This window comes from Narcine bancroftii, chromosome 1 (genome assembly GCF_036971445.1).
Source record: "Narcine bancroftii isolate sNarBan1 chromosome 1, sNarBan1.hap1, whole genome shotgun sequence".
Taxonomy (NCBI): Eukaryota; Metazoa; Chordata; class Chondrichthyes; order Torpediniformes; family Narcinidae; genus Narcine; species Narcine bancroftii.
In genome coordinates this window covers 96,662,178-96,685,041 of record NC_091469.1, presented here as the reverse complement: position 1 = coordinate 96,685,041, position 22,864 = coordinate 96,662,178, and the positions used below count along the sequence as shown (strand labels likewise).

General features: G+C 42.8%; 1 protein-coding gene across 4 annotated transcripts in view; it reads left to right on the top strand.

Annotated features, from left to right (window-relative positions):
• Nucleotides 1–22,864, top strand: part of abca2 (ATP-binding cassette, sub-family A (ABC1), member 2) — a 478,875-nt gene that overhangs the window by 276,338 nt on the left and 179,673 nt on the right. For all 4 annotated transcript variants that reach the window (XM_069932956.1, XM_069932974.1, XM_069932964.1 and 1 more), the window contains one exon: nucleotides 15,536–15,695. In XM_069932956.1, coding sequence (XP_069789057.1) covers nucleotides 15,536–15,695 — 160 coding nt within the window. The remainder of the gene's footprint in view (nucleotides 1–15,535; nucleotides 15,696–22,864) is intronic.

Sequence of the window (22,864 nt, the reverse complement as noted above, 5' to 3'; positions counted from 1 at the left end):
GGGAAGGCGATGGTCCTCCATTCTGGAGACGTGACCTACCCAGCGCAGTTGGATCTTCAGCAGCGTGGATTCGACGCTGTCGGCCTCTGCCATCTCGAGTACTTCGATGTTGGAGATGAAGTCTCTCCAATGAATGTTGAGAATGATGCGGAGACAACGCTGGTGGAAGCGTTCTAGGAGCCGTAGGTGATGCCGGTAGAGGACCCATGATTCGGAGCCGAACAGGAGTGTGGATATGACAATGGCTCTGTATACGCTAATCTTTGTGAGGTTTTTCAGTTGGTTGTTTTTCCAGACTCTTTTGTGTAGTCTTCCAAAGGCGCTATTTGCCTTGGCGAGTCTGTTGTCTATCTCGTTGTCGATCCTTGCATCCGATGAAATGGTGCAGCCGAGATAGGTAAACTGGTTGACCGTTTTGAGTTTTGTGTGCCCGACGGAGATGTGGTGGGGCTGGTTTTCATGGTGGAGAGTTGGCTGATGGAGCAAACAATTTACAATTAATCATTAAAATACGACCAACTGATTCTGACAAAGAAACAAGTTCAAATGGTATTTTCTTATGAATCAAAATTGCCACTCCTCTTGCTTTTGATTTAAAGGAAGATGAAAATACATGTCCAACCCAGTCCCTCCTCAATTTCAAATGTTCTTTTTTGGTTAAATGAGTCGTCTGCAAAAAAGCAATGTCAACTTTCATCTTTTTTATATAAGCTAAAACACGTTTTCTCTTAATCGGATTATTTAAACCCTGAACACTAAACATTGCAAAGTTTATATTAGATATTATTATTAAAGTAAAACTCAAACAACAAATACAAAATAAAACCCTTAACTTTCTATCCCTTCTACTAACTCACAAAAACCCTTAAAACTCCCCTTAAAAGCCCCCCTTTCTTTCTATCTCTTCTAATAATAATCTTAAAGCTTCCCTTGATAAATGATCACTAAACAAAACAGCACTACAAAGTAGTAACTCCCCACTTTGCTGGGTGTGGACAGAAATAAATCCCCGCCCCCCCTCCCCCACAGGTGGCAGACGACTTCGGAAAGCTTCAGCGACCTCTCTTCCCCCAATCGGACTCATAAAATGATAAGTCTAAATCAGTTCACAGCCCCATTGATTTTAATCCCAAAACTTGCTCCAGATCATCAATATCAATCAAGCTCTTTTACAGATTCCTATTCCCGTTTCCATTCTTCTTCTCAGATATCCTCCTTTTTGGTGAAGAGTGCCTTTCAACAGCCCTATCAGGTAGAGAATTAGCAAAGATTAAAGCATCATAGTCATTCTCAAAAAATTGTGATTGAAAATTACCATAAAAATTTTTCAAAACTGCAGGATATCTAAAAGAAAATTTATAACCCTTTCTCCAAAGCACCTCTTTAGCAGAATTAAACTCTTTACATCTCCTAATAATTTCTTGACTCAGATCTGGATAGAAAAAAAACCTTATTTTCCTATGCCATCAATGGGGATTGATATCTACGTGCATTGTGAACTGCTACTCTCAAAATAGCTTCTCTATCTTGATATTTTAGACAGAATCAAAACAACTTGTGGTGGTTGACCTGGATATGGTTTACTCCTTAAAGCCCTATGAGCCCTTGGTGAAAACTCCAATCCCAATGCCTCAGGAATCCATTAAAAAAAAATTATTGAATCTGAACCCTCGATTCCCTCAGGAATTCCCACTATTTTAACATTATTTCGACGGCTTTGATTTTCCAGAGAGTCTATCTTCTTCAATAAATCTTTCTTCTGAATCTCCCATCTAATGAAAGAATCTTCCACTTTCTCTATTTTTTCTTTATTACATTCCACTTGGTCCTTACAAACTTGAAAGGCACCTTCAATTTTCTTAAAATTATCTTGAAGTGTCCACCAAATTCAAACATTTATTGACATTGCCTTTAACAGAAAAATGTCCTTTTTAAGAGAAGAAACTTCATCAGAAATATTATTCATTTTTTCAGTTATATTCATAAATCCATGTTCCATCTGAGTAAATATTTGTGTTGACGTATTGCCCATTTGATGTGCCATTGATTCCAAAACAGTAAAAACAGCTTCAAAGTTAGTGTCCTCTCCTTGAGGCCTACCTTGTTTCTCTTCAACAACAATCAACGATTCTTCTTCCAATTCTTTTAATTCAGCCTTTGATTTAACCTTGCTTCTGGTCTGGACCCCTACAGGTTCAGATCCAATTTGTTGAGAACACCGTTGACCCTCACCGACAGCCCAGACCTTATCCGGTAACTCCCAGACCCGCCACACAACACAGAGGTCCGTGCATGCACGTCTTCCGACATGCTGCCCCGAATCTCCATGCCGCCGGGACCCGCAGCAGCACTGCGCGTCGGGTCCGTTGTGAACTCCAGTGATTCTGCAGCGCTCCTGACATATGAAGAAAAAATTGGTAGCACCACCATCTTGTGGTGGTGCCAGGGTAATACTCAGCCGGGCTGGAGTCCTTTGTTGCTTGGGTGGCTGTCCAGTCGACTCCAAGGATTCCATTTGATAAGTAGGCCTCACTTCTTCTAAACTTTTAAAGTGAAGTTTCTTCTGAATCTGTCTTTGATTTCTTTGTATTAGCTGCCATTACAGTTTTAAACATTCAGATAACTCCAAAACAACCTTTAAAACTTTTCCAAGTATTTAAATTCAGATTTTTTAAAATCCAACTGTGGGAATATGGAATTACATTTCTTCCTCCTTTGCCATCAGGCCACGCCCTCCTGTAAATTGTATAAAGATGAATATTTTTCCGTGAATTCAATACTTGTTTCAATCGATTCCTTGTTCTCTTCCAAAATAATTTTTTCAAGATTTAAATAAAGTAGTTCAAGGATTTTTATGGAAAGTAAAATTAGCAAGAGTAGTGATGCATAAATTGATCTGGCAGTATGCTTTGGGAGGTTTGCAATTACCTAATTTTAAAAATTATTATGAAGCAGCTCAATTAAGATTTATTAATCGTATGTTAGATATTTCGAACCCTCCTCGTTGGGCGAGGGTGGAATTGGCTGTGATATTGGAACCTGGTCCCCATTATTTTGTATTCATATGGAATACTGTCTTACTACAGAAATATAATGTACCAATTTTGAAACATTTATTAGAAATTTGGACTAAAATGAATTTATTAATAGGATCAAAAGGTAGTTTATCAGTTCAAACCCCAATATATCAAAATAAATGGATTCCTTTTTCATTGAATAATAGAGTTTTAGAAGATTGGTGGATTAAAGGAATAAAAAGATTGCAGGATTGCTTTGCAGAAGGTCAATTTTTATCATTTAATTAGTTTAAAGAGAAATTTGGAATTTTAGAGAATTCTCTGTTTATTGTTCAATTAGGGCATTAGTGAAAGATAATTTTGGAAGAAAAATGAAAATTTCTAAATTTGAATTTATGGTTTCATATTTTTTAGATAAAGATTTTATATCAGAAATTTATGCATTATTACAAGATATATGGTTAAAATTTTTTTAGATACATCTAGGATTAAATGGGAACATGATTTAAGTTGTGAGATCAGTCAGGTGGATTGGGAAAATATGTGTTACGATGGGTTGACTAAATTAATTAATGTAAGATATAGTATGGTTAATTATATTTTTTTTGCATCAGTTATATTTAACCCCTGAAAAATTGAAAATATATGGAATTAGTAATTCAGATCTGTGTTTTAGGTGTGGATGATGTGTTGGAACATTTCTACATTCGGTTTGGTTTTGTGATAAAGTTCATCCTTTCTGGTTTAAAATTAGGGAATTTCTTAAAAATTTGTTTAAAATTCAATTTCCTTCAAATCCAAAAATTTTTTTGTTGGGTTATTTTACTCCGTTAGGGGATTTGGGGTTGGGTTATTTTACTCCATTAGTGGACTTGGGGTTGGGTTATTTTTACTCCATTAGGGGATTTGGGGTTGGGTTATTTTACTCCATTAGTGGACTTGGGGTTGGGTTATTTTACTCCGTTAGGGGATTTGGGGTTGGGTTATTTTACTCCATTCGCCTGCCCCACTCGACCGAGGCCGGGGCCGCCGTCTCCCCCTTGCTCCTGCCCGGATCGGGGCCGCCGCCGTCTACCCTTCGCCGGGGCCGGGGCCGCTGCTGCTCTCCCTGTGCCCGGACTGGGGCCGCCGCCTCCCACTCCCTGTCTGGACCGGGGCCTCCGCCTGCCTCACTCGACCGAGGCCGGGGCCGCCGTCTCCCCCTTGCTCCTGCCCGTATCGGGGCCGCCGCCGTCTACCCTTCGCCCGGACCGGGGCCGGGGCCGCTACTGCTCTCCCTGTGCCCGGACTGGGGCCGCTGCCTCCCACTCCCTGTCCGGACCGGGGCCTCCGCCTGCCTCAAAGCCGTCCTGTCCAGAGAAGAAACAAGCCTTCCGTTGCGCATGCAGCCATCTTCAGCGCAAACTCCGGGAGATCCAAAATGAGTGGTGGACTAGCCTCGCCAAACGAACCCAGCTCAGCGCGGACATTGGCGACTTCAGGGGTTTCTACGAGGCTCTAAAGGCTGTGTACGGCCCCTCACCCCAAGTCCAAAGCCCGCTGCGCAGCTCAGACGGCAAAGTCCTCCTCAGCGACAAGATCTCCATCCTCAACCGATGGTCAGAACACTTCCAATCTCTTTTCAGTGCCAACCGCTCAGTCCAAGATTCCGCCCTGCTCCAGCTCCCTCAACAGCCCCTAAGGCTAGAGCTGGATGAGGTTCCCACCCTGGATGAGACATATAAGGCAATCGAACAACTGAAAAGTGGCAAAGCAGCAGGTATGGATGGAATCCCCCCAGAAGTCTGGAAGGCTGGCGGCAAAACTCTGCATGCCAAACTGCATGAGTTTTTCAAGCTTTGTTGGGACCAAGGTAAACTGCCTCAGGATCTTCGTGATGCCACCATCATCACCCTGTACAAAAACAAAGGCGAGAATTCAGACTGCTCAAACTACAGGGGAATCACGTTGCTCTCCATTGCAGGCAAAATCTTCGCTAGGATTCTACTAAATAGAATAATACCTAGTGTCGCCGAGAATATTCTCCCAGAATCACAGTGCGGCTTTCGCGCAAACAGAGGAACCACTGACATGGTCTTTGCCCTCAGACAGCTCCAAGAAAAGTGCAGAGAACAAAACAAAGGACTCTACATCACCTTTGTTGACCTCACCAAAGCCTTCGACACCGTGAGCAGGTAAGGGCTTTGGCAAATACTAGAGCGCATCGGATGTCCCCCAAAGTTCCTCAACATGATTATCCAACTGCACGAAAACCAACAAGGTCGGGTCAGATACAGCAATGAGCTCTCTGAACCCTTCTCCATTAACAATGGCGTGAAGCAAGGCTGTGTTCTGGCACCAACCCTCTTTTCAATCTTCTTCAGCATGATGCTGAACCAAGCCATGAAAGACCCCAACAATGAAGACGCTGTTTACATCCGGTACCGCACGGATGGCAGTCTCTTCAATCTGAGGCGCCTGCAAGCTCATACCAAGACACAAGAGAAACTTGTCCGTGAACTACTCTTTGCAGATGATGCCGCTTTAGTTGCCCATACAGAGCCAGCTCTTCAGCGCTTGACGTCCTGCTTTGCGGAAACTGCCAAAATGTTTGGCCTGGAAGTCAGCCTGAAGAAAACTGAGGTCCTCCATCAGCCAGCTCCCCACCATGACTACCAGCCCCCCCACATCTCCATCGGGCACACAAAACTCAAAACGGTCAACCAGTTTACCTATCTCGGCTGCACCATTTCATCAGATGCAAGGATCGACAATGAGATAGACAACAGACTCGCCAAGGCAAATAGCGCCTTTGGAAGACTACACAAAAGAGTCTGGAAAAACAACCAACTGAAAAACCTCACAAAGATAAGCGTATACAGAGCCGTTGTCATACCCACACTCCTGTTCGGCTCCGAATCATGGGTCCTCTACCGGCACCACCTACGGCTCCTAGAACGCTTCCACCAGCGTTGTCTCCGCTCCATCCTCAACATCCATTGGAGCGCTTACACCCCTAACGTCGAAGTACTCGAGATGGCAGAGGTCGACAGCATCGAGTCCACGCTGCTGAAGATCCAGCTGAGCTGGATGGGTCACGTCTCCAGAATGGAGGACCATCGCCTTCCCAAGATCGTGTTATATGGCGAGCTCTCCACTGGCCACCGTGACAGAGGTGCACCAAAGAAAAGGTACAAGGACTGCCTAAAGAAATCTCTTGGTGCCTGCCACATTGACCACCGCCAGTGGGCTGATAACGCCTCAAACCGTGCATCTTGGCGCCTCACAGTTTGGCGGGCAGCAGCCTCCTTTGAAGAAGACCGCAGAGCCCACCTCACTGACAAAAGGCAAAGGAGGAAAAACCCAACACCCAACCCCAACCAACCAATTTTCCCTTGCAACCGCTGCAATCGTGTATGCCTGTCCCGCATCGGACTTGTCAGCCACAAACGAGCCTGCAGCTGACGTGGACTTTTTACGCGAAGCCAAGCCAAAGATTTTACTCCATTAGTGGACTTGGGGTTGGGTTATTTTACTCCATTAGTGGACTTGGGGTTGGGTTATTTTACTCCATTAGTGGACTTGGGGTTGGGTTATTTTACTCCATTAGTGGACTTGGGGTTGGGTTATTTTACTCCATTAGTGGACTTGGGGTTGGGTTATTTTACTCCATTAGTGGACTTGGGGTTGGGTTATTTTACTCCATTAGTGGACTTGGGGTTGGGTTATTTTACTCCATTAGTGGACTTGGGGTTGGGTTATTTTACTCCATTAGTGGACTTGGGGTTGGGTTATTTTACTCCATTAGTGGACTTGGGGTTGGGTTATTTTACTCCATTAGTGGACTTGGGGTTGGGTTATTTTACTCCATTAGTGGACTTGGGGTTGGGTTATTTTACTCCATTAGTGGACTTGGGGTTGGGTTATTTTACTCCATTAGTGGACTTGGGGTTGGGTTATTTTACACCGTGAGTGGACTTGGGGTTGGGTTATTTTACTCCATTAGTGGACTTGGGGTTGGGTTATTTTACACCGTGAGTGGACTTGGGGTTGGATAAGTTTCAGACAGCATTTATTTGTCCAACATTGACAGTTGCTCGTAAATGTGTTGCTACGTCTTGGAAAGATGGAGTGGAGTTAAATGTAGTTCAATGGCATCATATGTTGAAGTCGTGTATCTATATGGAGAAAATTACATATAATTTACATAATAATTATGATTTTTTTGTTAAGATGTGGACACCTTATATGAATTTAGTAATATTGTAAATTACTGAATGTTTTTGTTTATTTTTAATGCCTCCCTTTAGGGATCTGGTGTGGGAGGGGGGAGGGGATGGGTTTTTTCTACTGTTTTATTATTAGACTACTTATTCTGTAAAAGTCTGTTTATTTTTATTGAAAAAATACTAAATAAAGTTAAAAAAAAATGAAAATAAGAGGATTTCAAAAGGGAAACCACTTTCCGACTGCTCTTTTGAAAATAAAGAGTGCGCCTCATTGTGAAAGAAAATTGAAGATAGAAGATCTAAAAACTTGACCTCCTGGAAAGACAGGACTTGGTATTATCCTATTCACAGGAGATACAACATAAGTGGCTTTTAAATAAGTAAGACCACTTCTCATTTGTGTCCAGAGAGTGGTCACTTCTGTTTGAAGAATATCTCTATAAAAGACAGCTCATCAAGAGAATCGCGAGTTGAAAGAGATCTGAAAATATAATGTTTAAAATGCTTCATAATTACTTCTGAACTGGGTTTTAAAAGGACCCTGAAGTCAACAAGATATTTGAAACTGGACTTTTAAAAGTGACTTTTTCAGAATCAATTTTAAACTGTGATGGTTTTGGACTTTAATACACACATACATTTCACATTTGCACACAGTAGGGTTAAATTTAAAGTTAAGTTTAGAGATAAGTGAGAAATGTTATGTTATTAATTTTTTATTAAAATTATTATTTTAAATTTACCATTGGTGAATTTTCCATTGCTGTTCCTTTGTTATTAGTAATAAAGGTTTATTAGTTTGTAACATCAAAGTATTCAAAACGTGACCTTATCAATGTCATTTTAATTGTAGTATGTCATCCCAACTCCTGTACTCATTGTCCTGACCGATGAATTAAATTGGATACAGAATTGGCCTGATGATAGGAGGCAGAAGGTAATGGGGGAGGTTTGGTTTACCAGATCCACAGGGTTTGGTCCTTGGTCCATGATTGTTCATCACTTCTATTACATTTTCTTTACAGCCCTGTCTGTTCTACAACACTCCCCAAAGGCCTACCATTTACTGTGCAAGCGTGGCCCTGGTTTTACCCACACAAAGTAACACCCTGCACATAGCTGAATTAAACTTCATATGCCATTTCCCATCCCATAAACTTCATTGAACAAGATCCCATTGATATCTTCAAAAACTTTTTCAAAAAGTTTGCTTCCTGAAAAGAAATTGGGGATTGTGATAGACAACTTCAAGCTGTACATTTGCTGTATCATGTAGGCATTGATTCTCATCCTTTTTCTTTCCATTCACATACCACCTTAAGCAATCCCTCACTAATCATAGAGCACTTATGGCATAGAGATTACTTAAAGTGGTATGTGAGTGGAAAGAAAAAGGTTGAGAAACACTGATGTAAGAAGTTGGAGAAACAATAAATTGGCTTTTATTGAATTTAGCATGTTTAATTGCATAATAATGCTGACATATTGCATTAGTTCAACTGATCTAAAAATGTTTTACCTGTGGCGAACTGCACCACTGCATTATCAAACCAGTGGTTGTGGGCTCCCACAGGATCAGGAGTTCCGGTTGTGGTGGTGGGGGGGGGGGGGTTGCACAAAGAACTTTTGGAGGTGCGTGACTTCAGAGGTGCGTGATTGAGATCGCATGCCAACTTATTTAAACTCCTGTGAAGAGGAAATGGGAACTGTTCGCCGCTCCGATAGCCCTTTGGGCATCACTGATGTATATGGTACTTAAGGCTGTAGAGAGTGGAGATCTTGTGGGAACTATTGACATCTGAATTACATCACTGTGGCAGATCGCTACCAAGTTCTCCATATACATAGGATTTCTCTGCGATCCTTCACAGTGCTAGGATTTTCTCCAAAATTGATCTGGTGTATGGATACCATCAGATCCCAGTTCACCTAGATGACATTTCTAAGACTGCCTTGATTACCCCATTTGGGCTACTTGAATTCCTCTGTATGCCTTTCGATTTTAAAAAAACTTGGCCCAGACATTTTAATGCTAATAGGCATAGTTACCTGGGGCCTGGATTTCGTATTTATTTATTTGGACGACATCTTTATCACCAGCCACTCGCTGCAGCAGCACCGGGCCCTTCTCCGTCAACTATGTCAGCGGCTAAATGACGATAGGTTAGCGATCAACCTGGCCAAGAGCCAGTTTGGCCTCACATCAATTGATTTCCTTGGCCACCACATCAGTCAGCGCAGAGCAGTTCCACTACCTTCCAAGGTCGAGGCCATTTGCAAATTTCCAAGACCCTCTACCATTAAAGCCCTGAAGGAGTTTGTTGGCGTGATTAACTTTTACCATTGTTTTGTGCCAGCTGCAGCCAAAGTTAGGCAGCCTCTTTTCAAACTCGTCTGGACATCCCACGGAACTGAAATGGAATGACGAGGCCGCGGCCGTATTCGAGACTGCCAAAGGAGCGCCAGCGAGAGCCACTATGCTCGTGCACCCAAGAGTTGACGTGCCAACGGCTCTGACGGTGGATGTGTCAGGCACTGCAGTAGGTGGGGTCCTGGAGCAGCTCATCAATGGCATCGGGAAGCCCCTAGCTTTCTTTAGTCATCATTTGAGACCACCAGAGTAAAAGTACAGTGCTTTTGACAGGGAGCTTCTTGCCCCTTACTTGGCCATATGACATTTTCACTATTTCCTAGAGAGCAGGGGATCATAAGCCGTTGACTTTAGCTTTCATCAAGATGTCAGATCCATGGTTAGCAAAACAACAATCATAACTCTACTACATTACAGAATTTACAACTAAAATAAAACACATCGTCGGGAAGAAAAATCTAGTCGCTGGCACGCTATCTCACATCATCATCATCGCTTCCCTCCATTCACCTGGTCCTAGTATATACTACATGGCTTTGGCAGGAGGAAGATGAAGTGATGGCCACGTATCGCCCTGCCATATCAAGACTGAAATTGGAGGACATAGTTTTGGTCCAGCAAATGCCTCCCTACATTGTGATGAATCCATCGGCCAACCGAGGCCCATTGTACCTACTCCGTGGTGACATCATGCATAGTTTGATGCCATACACAGTTTGGCTCACCCTTCGATTAGGCTTGTGGCGGGTAAATTCATATGTCACAGCCTGTGCAAGCAAATCGACGCTTGAGTGAGAACATGCATCCAGTGCCAGATGTCAAAAGTTCAGCATCGCACACCAAAGCCCCATGACAGGTTTTTACACCCACACAGGGCACATCCACGTGGATATCGTTGGCCTATTGCCTCTGAACAAGGGCACTACTCATCTCTTCACAATAGTAGACAGGTTCATGAGATGGCCAGAAGTTGTCCTACTCTCTGATGCCTCATCTTGTGCGAGAGCTTTCCTCACCAATTGGATAGTGTGTTTTGGACTACCCATGCATATCTCCTCTGACAGAGGAGCTCAGGTTACATCCAGGTCATGGTCCACAATCACACAGTTGCTGGGCATGCAATTGCATCAATCAATGGCCTATCATTCCCAGTCCAATGGCTTAGTGGAATGTTTTCACCATCATATGAAAACAGCTCCCATGGAACATTTTAAGGGACTAGTTTGGATAGATGAACTGTCTTGGGTACATTTAGGTATCCATACTGCACCGAAAGAAAATTTAGCTGCGCCCTCTGGAGAATTGGTTTATGGAGCTCTCCTAAAGAGTCCAGGGCAATTTCATTCTGACAGCACTTGGGCAGCAGGAATTTCTCTCTTCGGTGCTCACATAGGGAGAAGGTGAGTTCACTGATGCCTAACCCGGCCACCTGGCATGGGTCTAAGACTTCATACATTTCACCTGATCTCAAGGAATGCCTTTATGTATTCCTATGCAGGGATGTGAACAGGACACCATTGCAATGCCCATATGAAGGTCCTTTCAAGGTGGTATGGAATGACAGTTCCATGTTTGTTTTAGACATTGGCGGGAGATGCTACTTTGGTAGATCGCCTTAAGCTGGCACATGTAGAGCTAGATCAGCTGGTACGGGTGGCATCCGCTGGCCTGTTCTAGCCATATAGGTGAGACTGCGGTGGTCACCTCCGGATTCTGGGGGTGGGGGTGGGGGTGGGGGGGAGTGTTATTTTGTGAACTGCGGCACTCAATTATCAAACCAGCATCCATAGTGGCAGACCCCTGTAGGATCAGGAGTTCTGGTGGGGGGGGGCACAAAGAACTCTGGGAGGCTCATCTTCAGAGGTCAGATGATTGTGAAGATTCCATTAAACAGTTCTGTTGGTTCAGCTCACAGATATCTTCTATTGTGCCTTAATCACCGCACCACTCGCTACATTCCGCTGATTTTCATTTGTACTCAGCATCTGATGCCTCTCATGTCAGTGTTCAACAATAGTTGACCAGCATTGATGGTTTCCACTTGCCCTGATACCATTTTTCCATGCTTGCTATGTCCTGGTGACACTTTTCACCATGCTTGTCACTGCACCAAGATCAGCAGGAAGAGATCCAAGTGCAAATGTGGAAAATAAATTTTCAATGACTTGTTACAATTAATGGTTTTGTGTATTTCAAACATGATGCCATTCAGCTTGATGTCGCTTGGTGCTCTGATGTTGCCAAGAAAATTCTCAACTATATCTAAACAATAAACTCCATCCTTGCAGTCTTGGACCAAGTAGTTCTGCTATTACTTTTGATGAACTTAAGTCCCTGTCCAGGTCATTTAATTCTGTCTGTGTTATCCACTGAGGATAACCAAGCATCAACGGTTCAACATTTGGTTCATGCATTGTGGCATCTTCATCTACCTCATCTTGGTGACTTTGGAAGTGGCAAACTGTAGTGATGCAACACTGATCTTATGGCTGAAGGCAGATTGGGGTATTCAGTTGATTTCTTATTTTCAGTAAAAATAAGCCAGATACATAAGTCAGACAGAAGTAACACTCCATCGCATGACCCTTCTGTTCTCGCCAAATCATTGGGATTGCAAATGGTATTCACTTGTGAGTACATCTGAGCTAAGCCCTCAGGTTGACTGCACATGTGGCACAACAAATGTTAGGAGCCCATGGTTTGTCTTGGTCACCAATTTTACAACCAAAATAGAGCTCACTGGCTTAATAACTGCAGTCATGCTGCATCTTTGAGCCTTAAGCGTATATTCACCACAAATGTAACAGAATGTATCGCAGCTGATGAGAACATTCTGCTGCATTGAATCTTCCTGAAGACAAATTGACGCTTGGGCAAGGTCAGGATAAAAGCAGCTCACATAGACAGATGCTGTGCATTACATTGAGCTTATGAGATGCACACTCACTAAGCTATTGCCTGAAGAATATGTGCTTTTATCCTAACCTGTCTGCATTTATCCTAAACATCCTACCTAAGACAACATTTGCATAGCATCTGCACTGAGTGGATGCTCATGCATGCTTTGGACTGACCAAAACAGCTTGCTTTATATTAGTAGGTTTAAAATATTATTGGTGGCTTCCCTCACAGAGGCCATTCCCATATTGTCCAAGGACACAATTTTCAAGGCCTTTACAGTTAAGAGGCTTCATTGGCAGTGAAAGCAGATTTGAAACAGTCAAATGTTGCATCCATTTTTTTGTATAATAAGTTGGAAAGGGTGCAGAGAAGGTTCACGGGGATGTTACTGGGACTGGAGGGCTTCAGATTATGACAGGATGTGTAAGCTAGACCCTTTCTCCCTGGAGTGTCGAATGTTGGTGGGTGATGTTATAGAGGTTGATTAAATCATGATAGACAAGATAAGGTGAATGGACGGGTCTTTTTCCCACGGTAGGGAAATCTAAAAGTAAGGGGTATAGTTTTGAGTTGTGAGAGGATAGATTTAAATGGAATCTGAGGGTTACATTTTGTATTCAAATGATGGTGGAACAAACTGCCAGAGGAAGTGTCAGAGGTGGGTATAATTTGATTTTTAAAAGATAGGTACATGGATATGAAAGGTTTAGAGGGATTTGGACAATGCTACAATTGGGACTAGCTTAGTGAAACAACTTGGTTGGCATGAACAAGTTGACCCATGGTGCCTGTTTCAATGCTGTGAAACTCTGACTACATTGTAGTGAAGGAGTCAGTGATAACTTGGAGCTTGGCTGTAGCTTGGTGATAAAGGTCGGGATGATATGGGGTTTGAGGCAGAGTTGACATAGGTCAGGGCTTTTGAATTCGTTTACTCCAGCAGGAGTTTTATTGAATGTGAGGGGCAACTTTGAAATGGGATAGGTTGAAGCAAGGTATTCATGATCATAGATTGAGACTGAGTCTGTGGTCTGCTTGTTGACCAGAATCAACTACTCCTGTCAGGCAAGAGATATATGTGCTGAGAAACAGCCTCTTCTGAAGGGCAGTGAGACTGCTGAATGACTGATGAGCGGCTCATACAAACATCCCCACCTCCCCCCCCCAGCACTCCTAAGTCCCGAGTCTACTATTTTTTTAAACAATATTCATTTTTACATATTTATATATGTACTGCATATGTATCTTTTATCTGTATACACGTTATGTCTGGTTGTGTTTTTGCGCTGAGAACCGGAGAAAGGGTACTTGTACAAACAGATGATAATAAATGTGAACTTGAAGAATCGTTCATCATCATGAAGTAACTGCATGATTTCTGAGGGCACTCAAGTTTGAGGATTCTACACAGTCAGTCTGAATTGGCTGCAAGGTCGAGAAAGGCTGCATTTAGTAGATGGTGCTGCTCCCTGTGTTTTTAGTGGTGTTGTCATATGGCAGAGATCATGTCCATTGTGTTCTTTTGATGGATGAAATCTAGTGCAATTGGGGGAGCAGCCCTTTGGACCTGGGGTGAAGGTGGCTGAGAAAGACTTCCTATGTGCAAATCCACAAGTGGATTTGCCATCTTGCATATTCGTTACTTGGTTCCCCTTGATGTGTTCTCCTCCTCCCCAAGCGAAAGAAAAGGTTGTGAGTGACCCATTTGTAGGATGCAATGTATTACTCCAAGTTTGTAAATGAGAACTGACAAGGTAATATGGGCTACAGAGTCCACTTTTTTGGTGATCCAGCTGCCAATCAGCTGGATATCAATTGCCCTCCACACCTTTCAATGATCAGAAATCCTGATAAGCATTGGCTTGGGGCCTATACAGGGGTGGGCAATGCTGAGCTGTTCCAAATGCAACTTGTTGGCATTTGCTTACATAAATGCCCAAATGTTTGAGACGCCCACTGAACTCAGGAATCCTAGCTCAACAGAGGAGCTGCTCCTAGCTGCAGTCTGAGATTTGACTCCACATAAAGTCCAGCAGCAGATTGGGACCTCACCAGCAGTTATGCTGAAGAACCTACCCACATAAGCTGTGCCTGGTCTGACTGGACAGAAATGCTGGAGAAACTCAGCAGGTCTTGCAGAATCCATAAGAGGTAAAGATCTATTACTGACATTTCGGAGGTATGAGGAAAATGCAGACAGGCACGTGAATAAAAAGGCTTGGTAAGGAGGGAAGACAGTACAGGGGGAGGAGCACAGGCCAACAGGTAAAAGGACACATGGGTGAGTGCATGGCTTGAGAACATGGTCATTGAGCTTTGAAGAGACTCCAGAACTCCCCCTGCCCTTTCTTTTTTCCTCCCCCAGCCTCTTTATTCAGGCACCTCCCTGCATTTTTGCTCATGCATTGAAGAAGGACTTCGGCCCAAAACTTCACTAATATGGAAGCTATAAGACCTGCTGAGTTCCTCCAGCATTTCTGTGTTTTGAATGTAATCACAGAGTCTTCAGCCTTTCATGTTTTACTGGTTTGACTGGAGGAGATGCAGGGGGGAATGACCATGAATTTTGCTATATTTGTACAAGTTGAAGTTGCTTTTGGTGGCTGAAATTAATTGATTCAATGTTTATGTTATTGGATGATTTACTTAAAACATACATTTTAATTGTTTGAATGATTTCTGAAAAGTTTTGAATGTCCTGAATGTCAACATTCAACTTTGGCAACCAGCAAATTGGGGAATCAGTGTGGCTGTTTTCTAGCAGGAGTCCATCTGAATAAATGGATTACATTGGGGAAGGCCATGCACAGCATCTCACCAGTTTGTTTCAGGTGATTCTTGTTGGCAAGTTTACCTCAATGGACACAGAAAAGTTAAGATCAGTTGGTATGTGGGCTGCTGGTTGCTGTTAGAAAACACTCTGATTTTTCTGAGTCCCCCAGAAATCAGATCTGAAATATTACAGTGAGAGTGTATTTTGCTATCCTCCTGATATGTGAAATATCATCTTGCTGATTTTTTAACTCTTTCAATTCCAGAACAATAGAACCTGAAGCATTGAAACAGGGAAATATGAGTTCCTTGGGCTTCACCAGCAAGGAGCAACGCAATCTAGGACTACTAGTGCACCTCATGACCACCAATCCCAAAATCCTTTACTCACCTGTTGGTACGGAGGTGGACAAAGTCATAGAAAAGGTGAGAAAGCAGCAACAATGAATTATAACCATGAATCTGCTAGAAATCTCCTAAATCCCTGAATGATGAAATACTGTGTATTGGATCAATGATTTCTTTCATTTGAAAATTTGAATCATCGTATCCTGTAATCTGATGGCTCAGATGGAGGTGAGCTATTTGGCTTGTTATTATCTGCAACGATGGTTCTGATGAATGAAATGTTGCCTTGGAATGAAGGAAAATTGGAGAAGCCTGTTCCATATTTTCTTAAAGCTAAGAGGTTCAGGAGTTTCAATAGATAGAAAGAAGTCTGCAGATTCTGGGGCTTAATGCAATACACAAAGGTACTGGAGAAACTCAGCAGTTCATGTAGCATTGAAAGAAAGTAAAGGGTAACCAACGTATTGGGCCTGCGCCCTTCATCAGGTATTCAATCAATAGATCCTCTCCATTGTTAGAGAAGACCTCTTGGAATAGTCTGAGAAATTAGTGGACCCACAATGAGGGAGAGGACTTCGATTTTTCTTTTGAATTATACAATGAGGATTTGCACAATTCTCAGAGTTCTGTGTACAAGATCCACACAAAGGAGGCGCTGCATTTGCAATGGTGTAGCACTGATGGATGAAGTCAGAAGGCAAGGTACATTCACACTCTCATTTAAATGTAAAGATCCCATGTTAATTTACCTCAGTGGTCCTGACTGAGATTTGTAGCTGAAACAACCAGTCAACCAAAAATAAAACAAAAAAATCTGGCAGTTATTCAGTTCTCTTGTTGTGGCTTTGGTGCATTCCTATTGACTGCTACATTTCCAATACTTAAATTTAAATACAGTTTTAATTGTTTTTCATTTAAGCATACATCACAGCCCACGAGCCTGTGCTCCCCAATTACAGCCAATTGACCTATGACCCTGGTACATTTTGAATGGAAGGAGGAAACCAGAGCACCCAGAGGAAACTCATGCAGACATGGGGAGAATGTGCAAACTCCTTACAGACAGCACAGGATTTGAACCCCAGTCGCTGGTGCTGTAATAGCATTGCGCTATCCGCTTTGCTGACCATGCCACCCCTCAGAAGTGTTTTATTGGCCGTGCCATGTCATGTTTTGGGATGTCTGGAGATCTACATGAACTGGAATTTTTTTCTTGAGCTTGAGCCAGATGGACTGCCATGTAATCCCTAGTTTAGCATTTACTGCTTGCGAATGTTTGGTGGATGTCGGCGAATCTCATTGATTCCAACACCAAGCTGACTAAGCAGAGTTACTGGAACGTCCAGTCTGGCATTTTGGCCCTGCTCCTTGAGAAAGTTACGCTGAGGGGAGATGGCAAGTAATGTACATTGGTTATTAGATTATTCTAGCAAATGCGAGGACTATGGGATCTTGTACACGGGACTCGGGGAAGTGGGAGGAGGAAAATTGATCTTTGGTACCCTAATGTGTTTTAGCACATTTGATCAATAATTGTAAAAGATGATATTTTTAAATGCCCAATCCACTATTAGCCATAAATGATGGCAGTTGTGATATTAATTTAAGGTTTGAGAGCATTGAAGACAAATTCAATACAAGTAAAATGAGTTATAAAGGCTATTGTGCAAAAAAATGTCGATAACATTGATTTGTTCATTGAAAGGTTGTAAACATGGAAACATTATATTATGCATGAGAAATGTTAACCAAAATTAATCTTCAGTTAGGGGATGAACATGAAGTAGGACAGAAAGCTTGTTTAGTTTCCAAGGATCTTATTGCAATGAATCCCAGTCTAACTAAAACCTTGCTTGTTTCTAACTGTGGCAGCCCACTGGAGGAACTCAGCAGGTCAGGCAGCACCATGGAGGGCAATAGATAGTGAATGTTTCCAGTCATAGCCTTTCTTCAGGAACAGCAAGAAAGAGGGTGGCAGCTCAAATAAAAAGATGTGGAGGAACATGGGCTGGCAGGTGGGGGAAGGGGGGGATAGGAGGAAAGGAATTGGGTATAAAGAAGCTAGGTGAGGCAGAGGGCAAAGGAAGATATATTCTGATAGGATGGCAGTAGATCATTTAATGAAGAGATAAAGGTGGGGAGCCATAGAAGGAAGGTGTGAGTGACAGACAGGTAGAGAGGGTGGGGGAGGAGAAATAAAAGCTAGAGAGAATGAATGGGGCCAGGGGAATCAAGGACTGCAGGAGACTGGCTCAAACTGGGTGGAGGGGTACCAGTGATCGGAACCAGGATGCTAGGAGGTGCTGAGGATACTGGATGGTCCATCACTGTGTCGGAAATGGGAGGAGGAAAATTGATCTTTGGTATACTAATGTCTTTTAGCACATTTGATCAATAATTGTAAAATATTATATTTTTAAATGCCCAATCCACTATTAGCCATAAATGATGACAGTTGTGATATTAATTTAAGGCTTGAGAGCATTGAAGACAAATGCAATTCAAGTAAAATGAGTTATAAAGGCTATTGTGCAAAAAAATGTCGATAACATACAAGGCAACATTGATTTGTTCATTGAAAGGTTGTAAACATGGAAACATTAGATTATGCATGAGAATTGTTAACCATTTAGCTCGGGGTGTCAGTGATTTGGACTGGACTCTGTGTGGCTACGAGGGCTGCAGAAGTGCTGGAGGCAAATCTACGGATACTCAGTGACTCTGGTGGGGGGCGGGGGGGACTCTCTTCTGTTTCTCTCTCTCTCTCTGAATGCAAGTCTGACTGTAGGACTGTAAGAGGCACTAATGCAATTCCTGCCGGAGGCGAATCTGTCTGCCTTGCAGCAGGCAAAAAGAAATTTCATGTAATACGACAGTGTTTTATTACTATGACAATAAATTGAATCTTGGATCTTGAATCTTGAAAGCCAGGGCGGGGGATGTATTTGAAAACAAGGGGAGAGGTTACTGGAAATTGGAGGTTGATGATGATGCCTTCAAGTTGGAGACTGCCAATGCATGCTGTTTCTCCAATGTGCACGTCTAGTTATCCATTAGACTATGGGGTTTTCTCCCTCAATTTTTCTTGAATATTGGACTGGTGTTAAATAGGGGGAAAACATGTGGTTGGGAGGGTTGCTTGTGTTTTCTTTCCAGTCATACAATTTCATGGAAAAGAAATTTAAGGCTAATTTGGGGAAAAAAATTGTGTTGTTTGACTTTAATATCCAAGACTAACAAATAAATTCCAAAAGGCATCAGAATCCATCCATTCTCTACAAGCAAAAACACAGAAATGCTGGAAGAACTCAGCAGTTCATACAGCGTCCATGTAAGTAAGCATATCAGGTTCAGATCAGAGATCTGATTTATTGTCAGAGTACATACATGATATCACATACCACCCTTAGACATGCCAACGTTTCAGGGCTGAGCCCTCCTTCAAGGAATGAGCAAAAACACAGGCAAGTGCCTGAATATAAAGGCTGGAGGAGAAGGGAAGGGGGAGTTCTGAGCCTCTTCAAAGGGAGTTCTCTGAGAGTCTCTCTCAACCCTTGACCTTTGCACTCCCTGCTGCTTCCAAGTTCTACACTGTGTACTCATCCAGATTCTCTTCCACAGCCACTTGCCCTTATGCCTGTTGGCCTGTGCTCCTCCACCCTGCCCTTTCTTCCCCCTCCCCAGCCTTTTTATTCAGGTGCCTGCCTGCTTTTTGCTCACACCTTGAAGGAAGGCTTGTTCCTAAATGTTGGTTGTATATCTTAACTTCCTATGGATGCTGTGAGACCTGCTGAGATGCTCTAGCATTTCTGTAATTTTACTACAGTCACAATGTCTGCAGACTTTCACATTTCACTCATTTGACAGATGTTTGAACATGAGGGGCTCAAGAGGAAGGGGAAAAGCAGGAAAGCAGCATTGAGGCTGTGAAATAATCAGCCACAATCCTGTTTAATGGCAGAGCAGCTCAGGATGCTAATTAGCATCAGTTCTGATCATGTTGCTGAGTTCCTACAACACTTGCTGATCTTCTGCACACTAACATCCTTTCTCTACCCAGGCAGAGGAACAAGCCGCTTTTAGGTGTCCCAATGAAGATTACTTGCCTGCAGGTGCAGCTAGCGGATTTCAGCTTACACGTTTATGTGGCCACAGAATGGATGGCTTCCTGACACCTAAACATGCCAGCTGATTGCTGGCCGTCTAGCAGTGAAAACCGGCTACTCTGACAGGTTGCTTCCCCGCTGCCTGACAGCTGGCTGAAGCCCCCGTCGGGGCTTGGGCAGCCGGCGGTGGGGAGGGGGGGGCAGTATGGGGCTGGGGCGGCCGTCTCCGAGAATCCTGACATATCGAAAGCTCTCACCTTTTAAATTTAGCGGGATTTTGTGTGCGTGCGTAAGCCCCTTAGTCCCAAGCCAGGGGACTGTCAGGCAGCAGGGGGTTGGGGGGGGGGGTGTAAGTGTCAGCAGTGGGGAGGGTAGCTGTCAGCAGGACGCCAGCTGACAGTCAGCCTGCCTCTGCTAGGCACCTGAAAGCTGCTAGCAGCTTTGCCTGAGCTGCTTTCAGCTGCAATGGGGAATACTCCGAGCAGGATATTATACCTACTAGAGAAGGGTAGGGTGAGTAGACCTCCTGGCTGGTTCTTCCCATTTCAGATGGCCACCTGACAACCGCACAGGAGGATAATGTGTGACTTTACAGTCGGGTATTGTGACCATCTGAAAGCGGCTTTAGACTGTAAGAACACTAACTGGTGAGTCACAGTGAAAAACATTTACAAGTAGAATCCCTTGATGAAGGATTGAGCTTTATTTTTGAAGCCAGAATTAGTACTGCCTCTGATTCGTCTTCCATCAACATGGTGCTTTTAAGAATATATATAATTTCATTTAGAACACAATAATAGGACCCGTGCCACCCTAATACACCAATTAACCTTACAAACCTTGTAGATCTTTGGAACGTGGAGGAAACTAGAACACTTGGAGGAAACCTATTCAGTCATGGTAAGAAGGTACTAACTCCTCACAGACAGCGCTGGATTTAAAACCTTAGAATGCACAATGACTGAAGCAAATTTGAAGCTTAATTGTACACATTTTCTTTTTAAAGATTTGGGGCTGATGGGAGGAAGGTTTTATTTGCATTGTGTGTTATCAGGAGCTGGAACTCTGGCAAGGTAACTTTAATCAGGTGACCCCACAAGAGCCCCCCATAATACTTACTGTGCCGGTCTCTTTTATTCTTTTAGAATTACTCTGAAGTATTTACAACATTCAACCAGGGGAAATTCGAATTTACAGACAGCTCTTTGAAGTTATGAGGCATTCAGTGTTGCAAATATTTATGAAGATTGGAATTGAATGTGGAGAAAGTCATTATAACTCCTGTCCTGAGGGAATGGCTTTAATAATAAAATAAAGACTTTCAACTTACTTTGATGAAGGGAAAGAGCGGCTCCTTGTCTTTGAGCTGTGTAGGGTTCAAGCAGTTCATTTGCACAGAGAAAAGTGAAATATATAACTATAATTAGCCTTTGAGATGCTGGAAGTACTTGAATCACCAGCTTTGAGATTGATTTTTTTTTTAGAAGGAGTTAATAGAAAGGAAATGATGGACTAAGTATCAGAATATAAATCTCTTGGCCATTATTTACACTTCATCATGTGATCAATCTAAATGAATGCACTCGGTGTCAGTGTGCAGTGAATTGGGATTCACTGGTAGTGTGTTGTGCTGATGGCTGGCCCCTCCTCCTGGCTCCACCCCCATCTCCTCACATATAACCCTGGTTTCCCGCCTAAACCCAGAACCCTTCTGAAGATGACTGTGAGAGCCTACCCATAGTTATATGCTAATAAAAGCATTTGTCTCCCTCTAATCGTGAGAGCTTTTATTCGCGCTATACAGTGAAGTGCGTGTGAAATGATAGGAGAGTGAAATCAGGTGTTTTTGCATCTGTCCTTGTTGATTCCATTAATATTCTGGAAAAGGTAATGCATTGAAAGAAAAAAAATCTCTTAAAGAAGTTCCACAGTTACTGTAGTGGTTAGCGCTACACTATTTCATTGTGGGCAAGCTGAGTTCTATTCTGGTGTTGTCCTTGTGTCTGCTTGGGTTTTCTCCAAGTGCCCCAGATTCCACCCACCCTCAAAAAATGGATGGGGTTATAGGTTAATTTGGGTGTAATTGGGTGGCATGGGTTTAAATATCTCGAATTGGCTTCTACTGTGCAGTAAATAAAATTTTCAAAAATTCAAAGTTAAATTTAAAAAATATTTAAAATTTTAATTTACATGTAAGATCAAGGTTCCTTTTATTGTCATGTAACAATACAAAAATGTAATATATACAATGTAGTTCAACTTTCGACTGCTGTTAAGGCAAGAAAAAGAGTCGCTGTGAGCATTGCCCAGTAATGAAAGAATGGGAAGCAAAAGGGAGTCCCTTCAATGCTCATGGATTCACCTCCAATGCTCCTGCAGCCTCATAGATTCCGGTTCAAACCATTGGCAACCCGAGCTCCTGATCCAAACTTCCGTCCGATATGATCAGGAAGCTTTCAGTGTCCAATATCTTTTGGGAGCTGCTCTTGCCCTCATCATCCCATTTCCGATAACTGGTTCCCATAAGCCAGCAGCCCACTTCCTATGTGGGTCCTTCGACTACATCTCCAGCAGCCCACAACCTAGCAAGATCCCATTAGCCATGTGATTGCAAACAATTTTATTTTCCAATGGAGTCATGTGAGATACAGCATGGAAACATACCCTTCATCCTACTGCTCCACCTGCAGCGGCTCTGAAATGCTGTTAGATTAATAATTCTGATGTCATTAAAGAAAGTGACATGGTCTCTCCATGAGCATCCGAGAAGCAGGTGGATCCTTGGGTGAACGTCTCTTCAGAAAGTTCCAGCAATATTAGTGGTGCTGCATAAAAGGGTGTGCACAGTTCACAAGAATGACAGAGAACATTATAGCCCAATACAAGTCCTGTTTTAAATCCACAATGTTGTGACAACCTATTTAAGCCTATCCCACACAGTCTATCACTTCCCTACCTCAGAACCATAACTCTCTATTTTTCTAACATTCATCCACACAGGTTGATAGGATAGTTAAGAAGGCCTATGGGATGCTGGGCCTTATTAATATGGGAAATGAGTTCAGGAGTAGGGAGGTCATGTTACAATTCTACAAACCTTTATTATGTTCAGTTCTGGTCATCTTATTATAGGAAAGATAT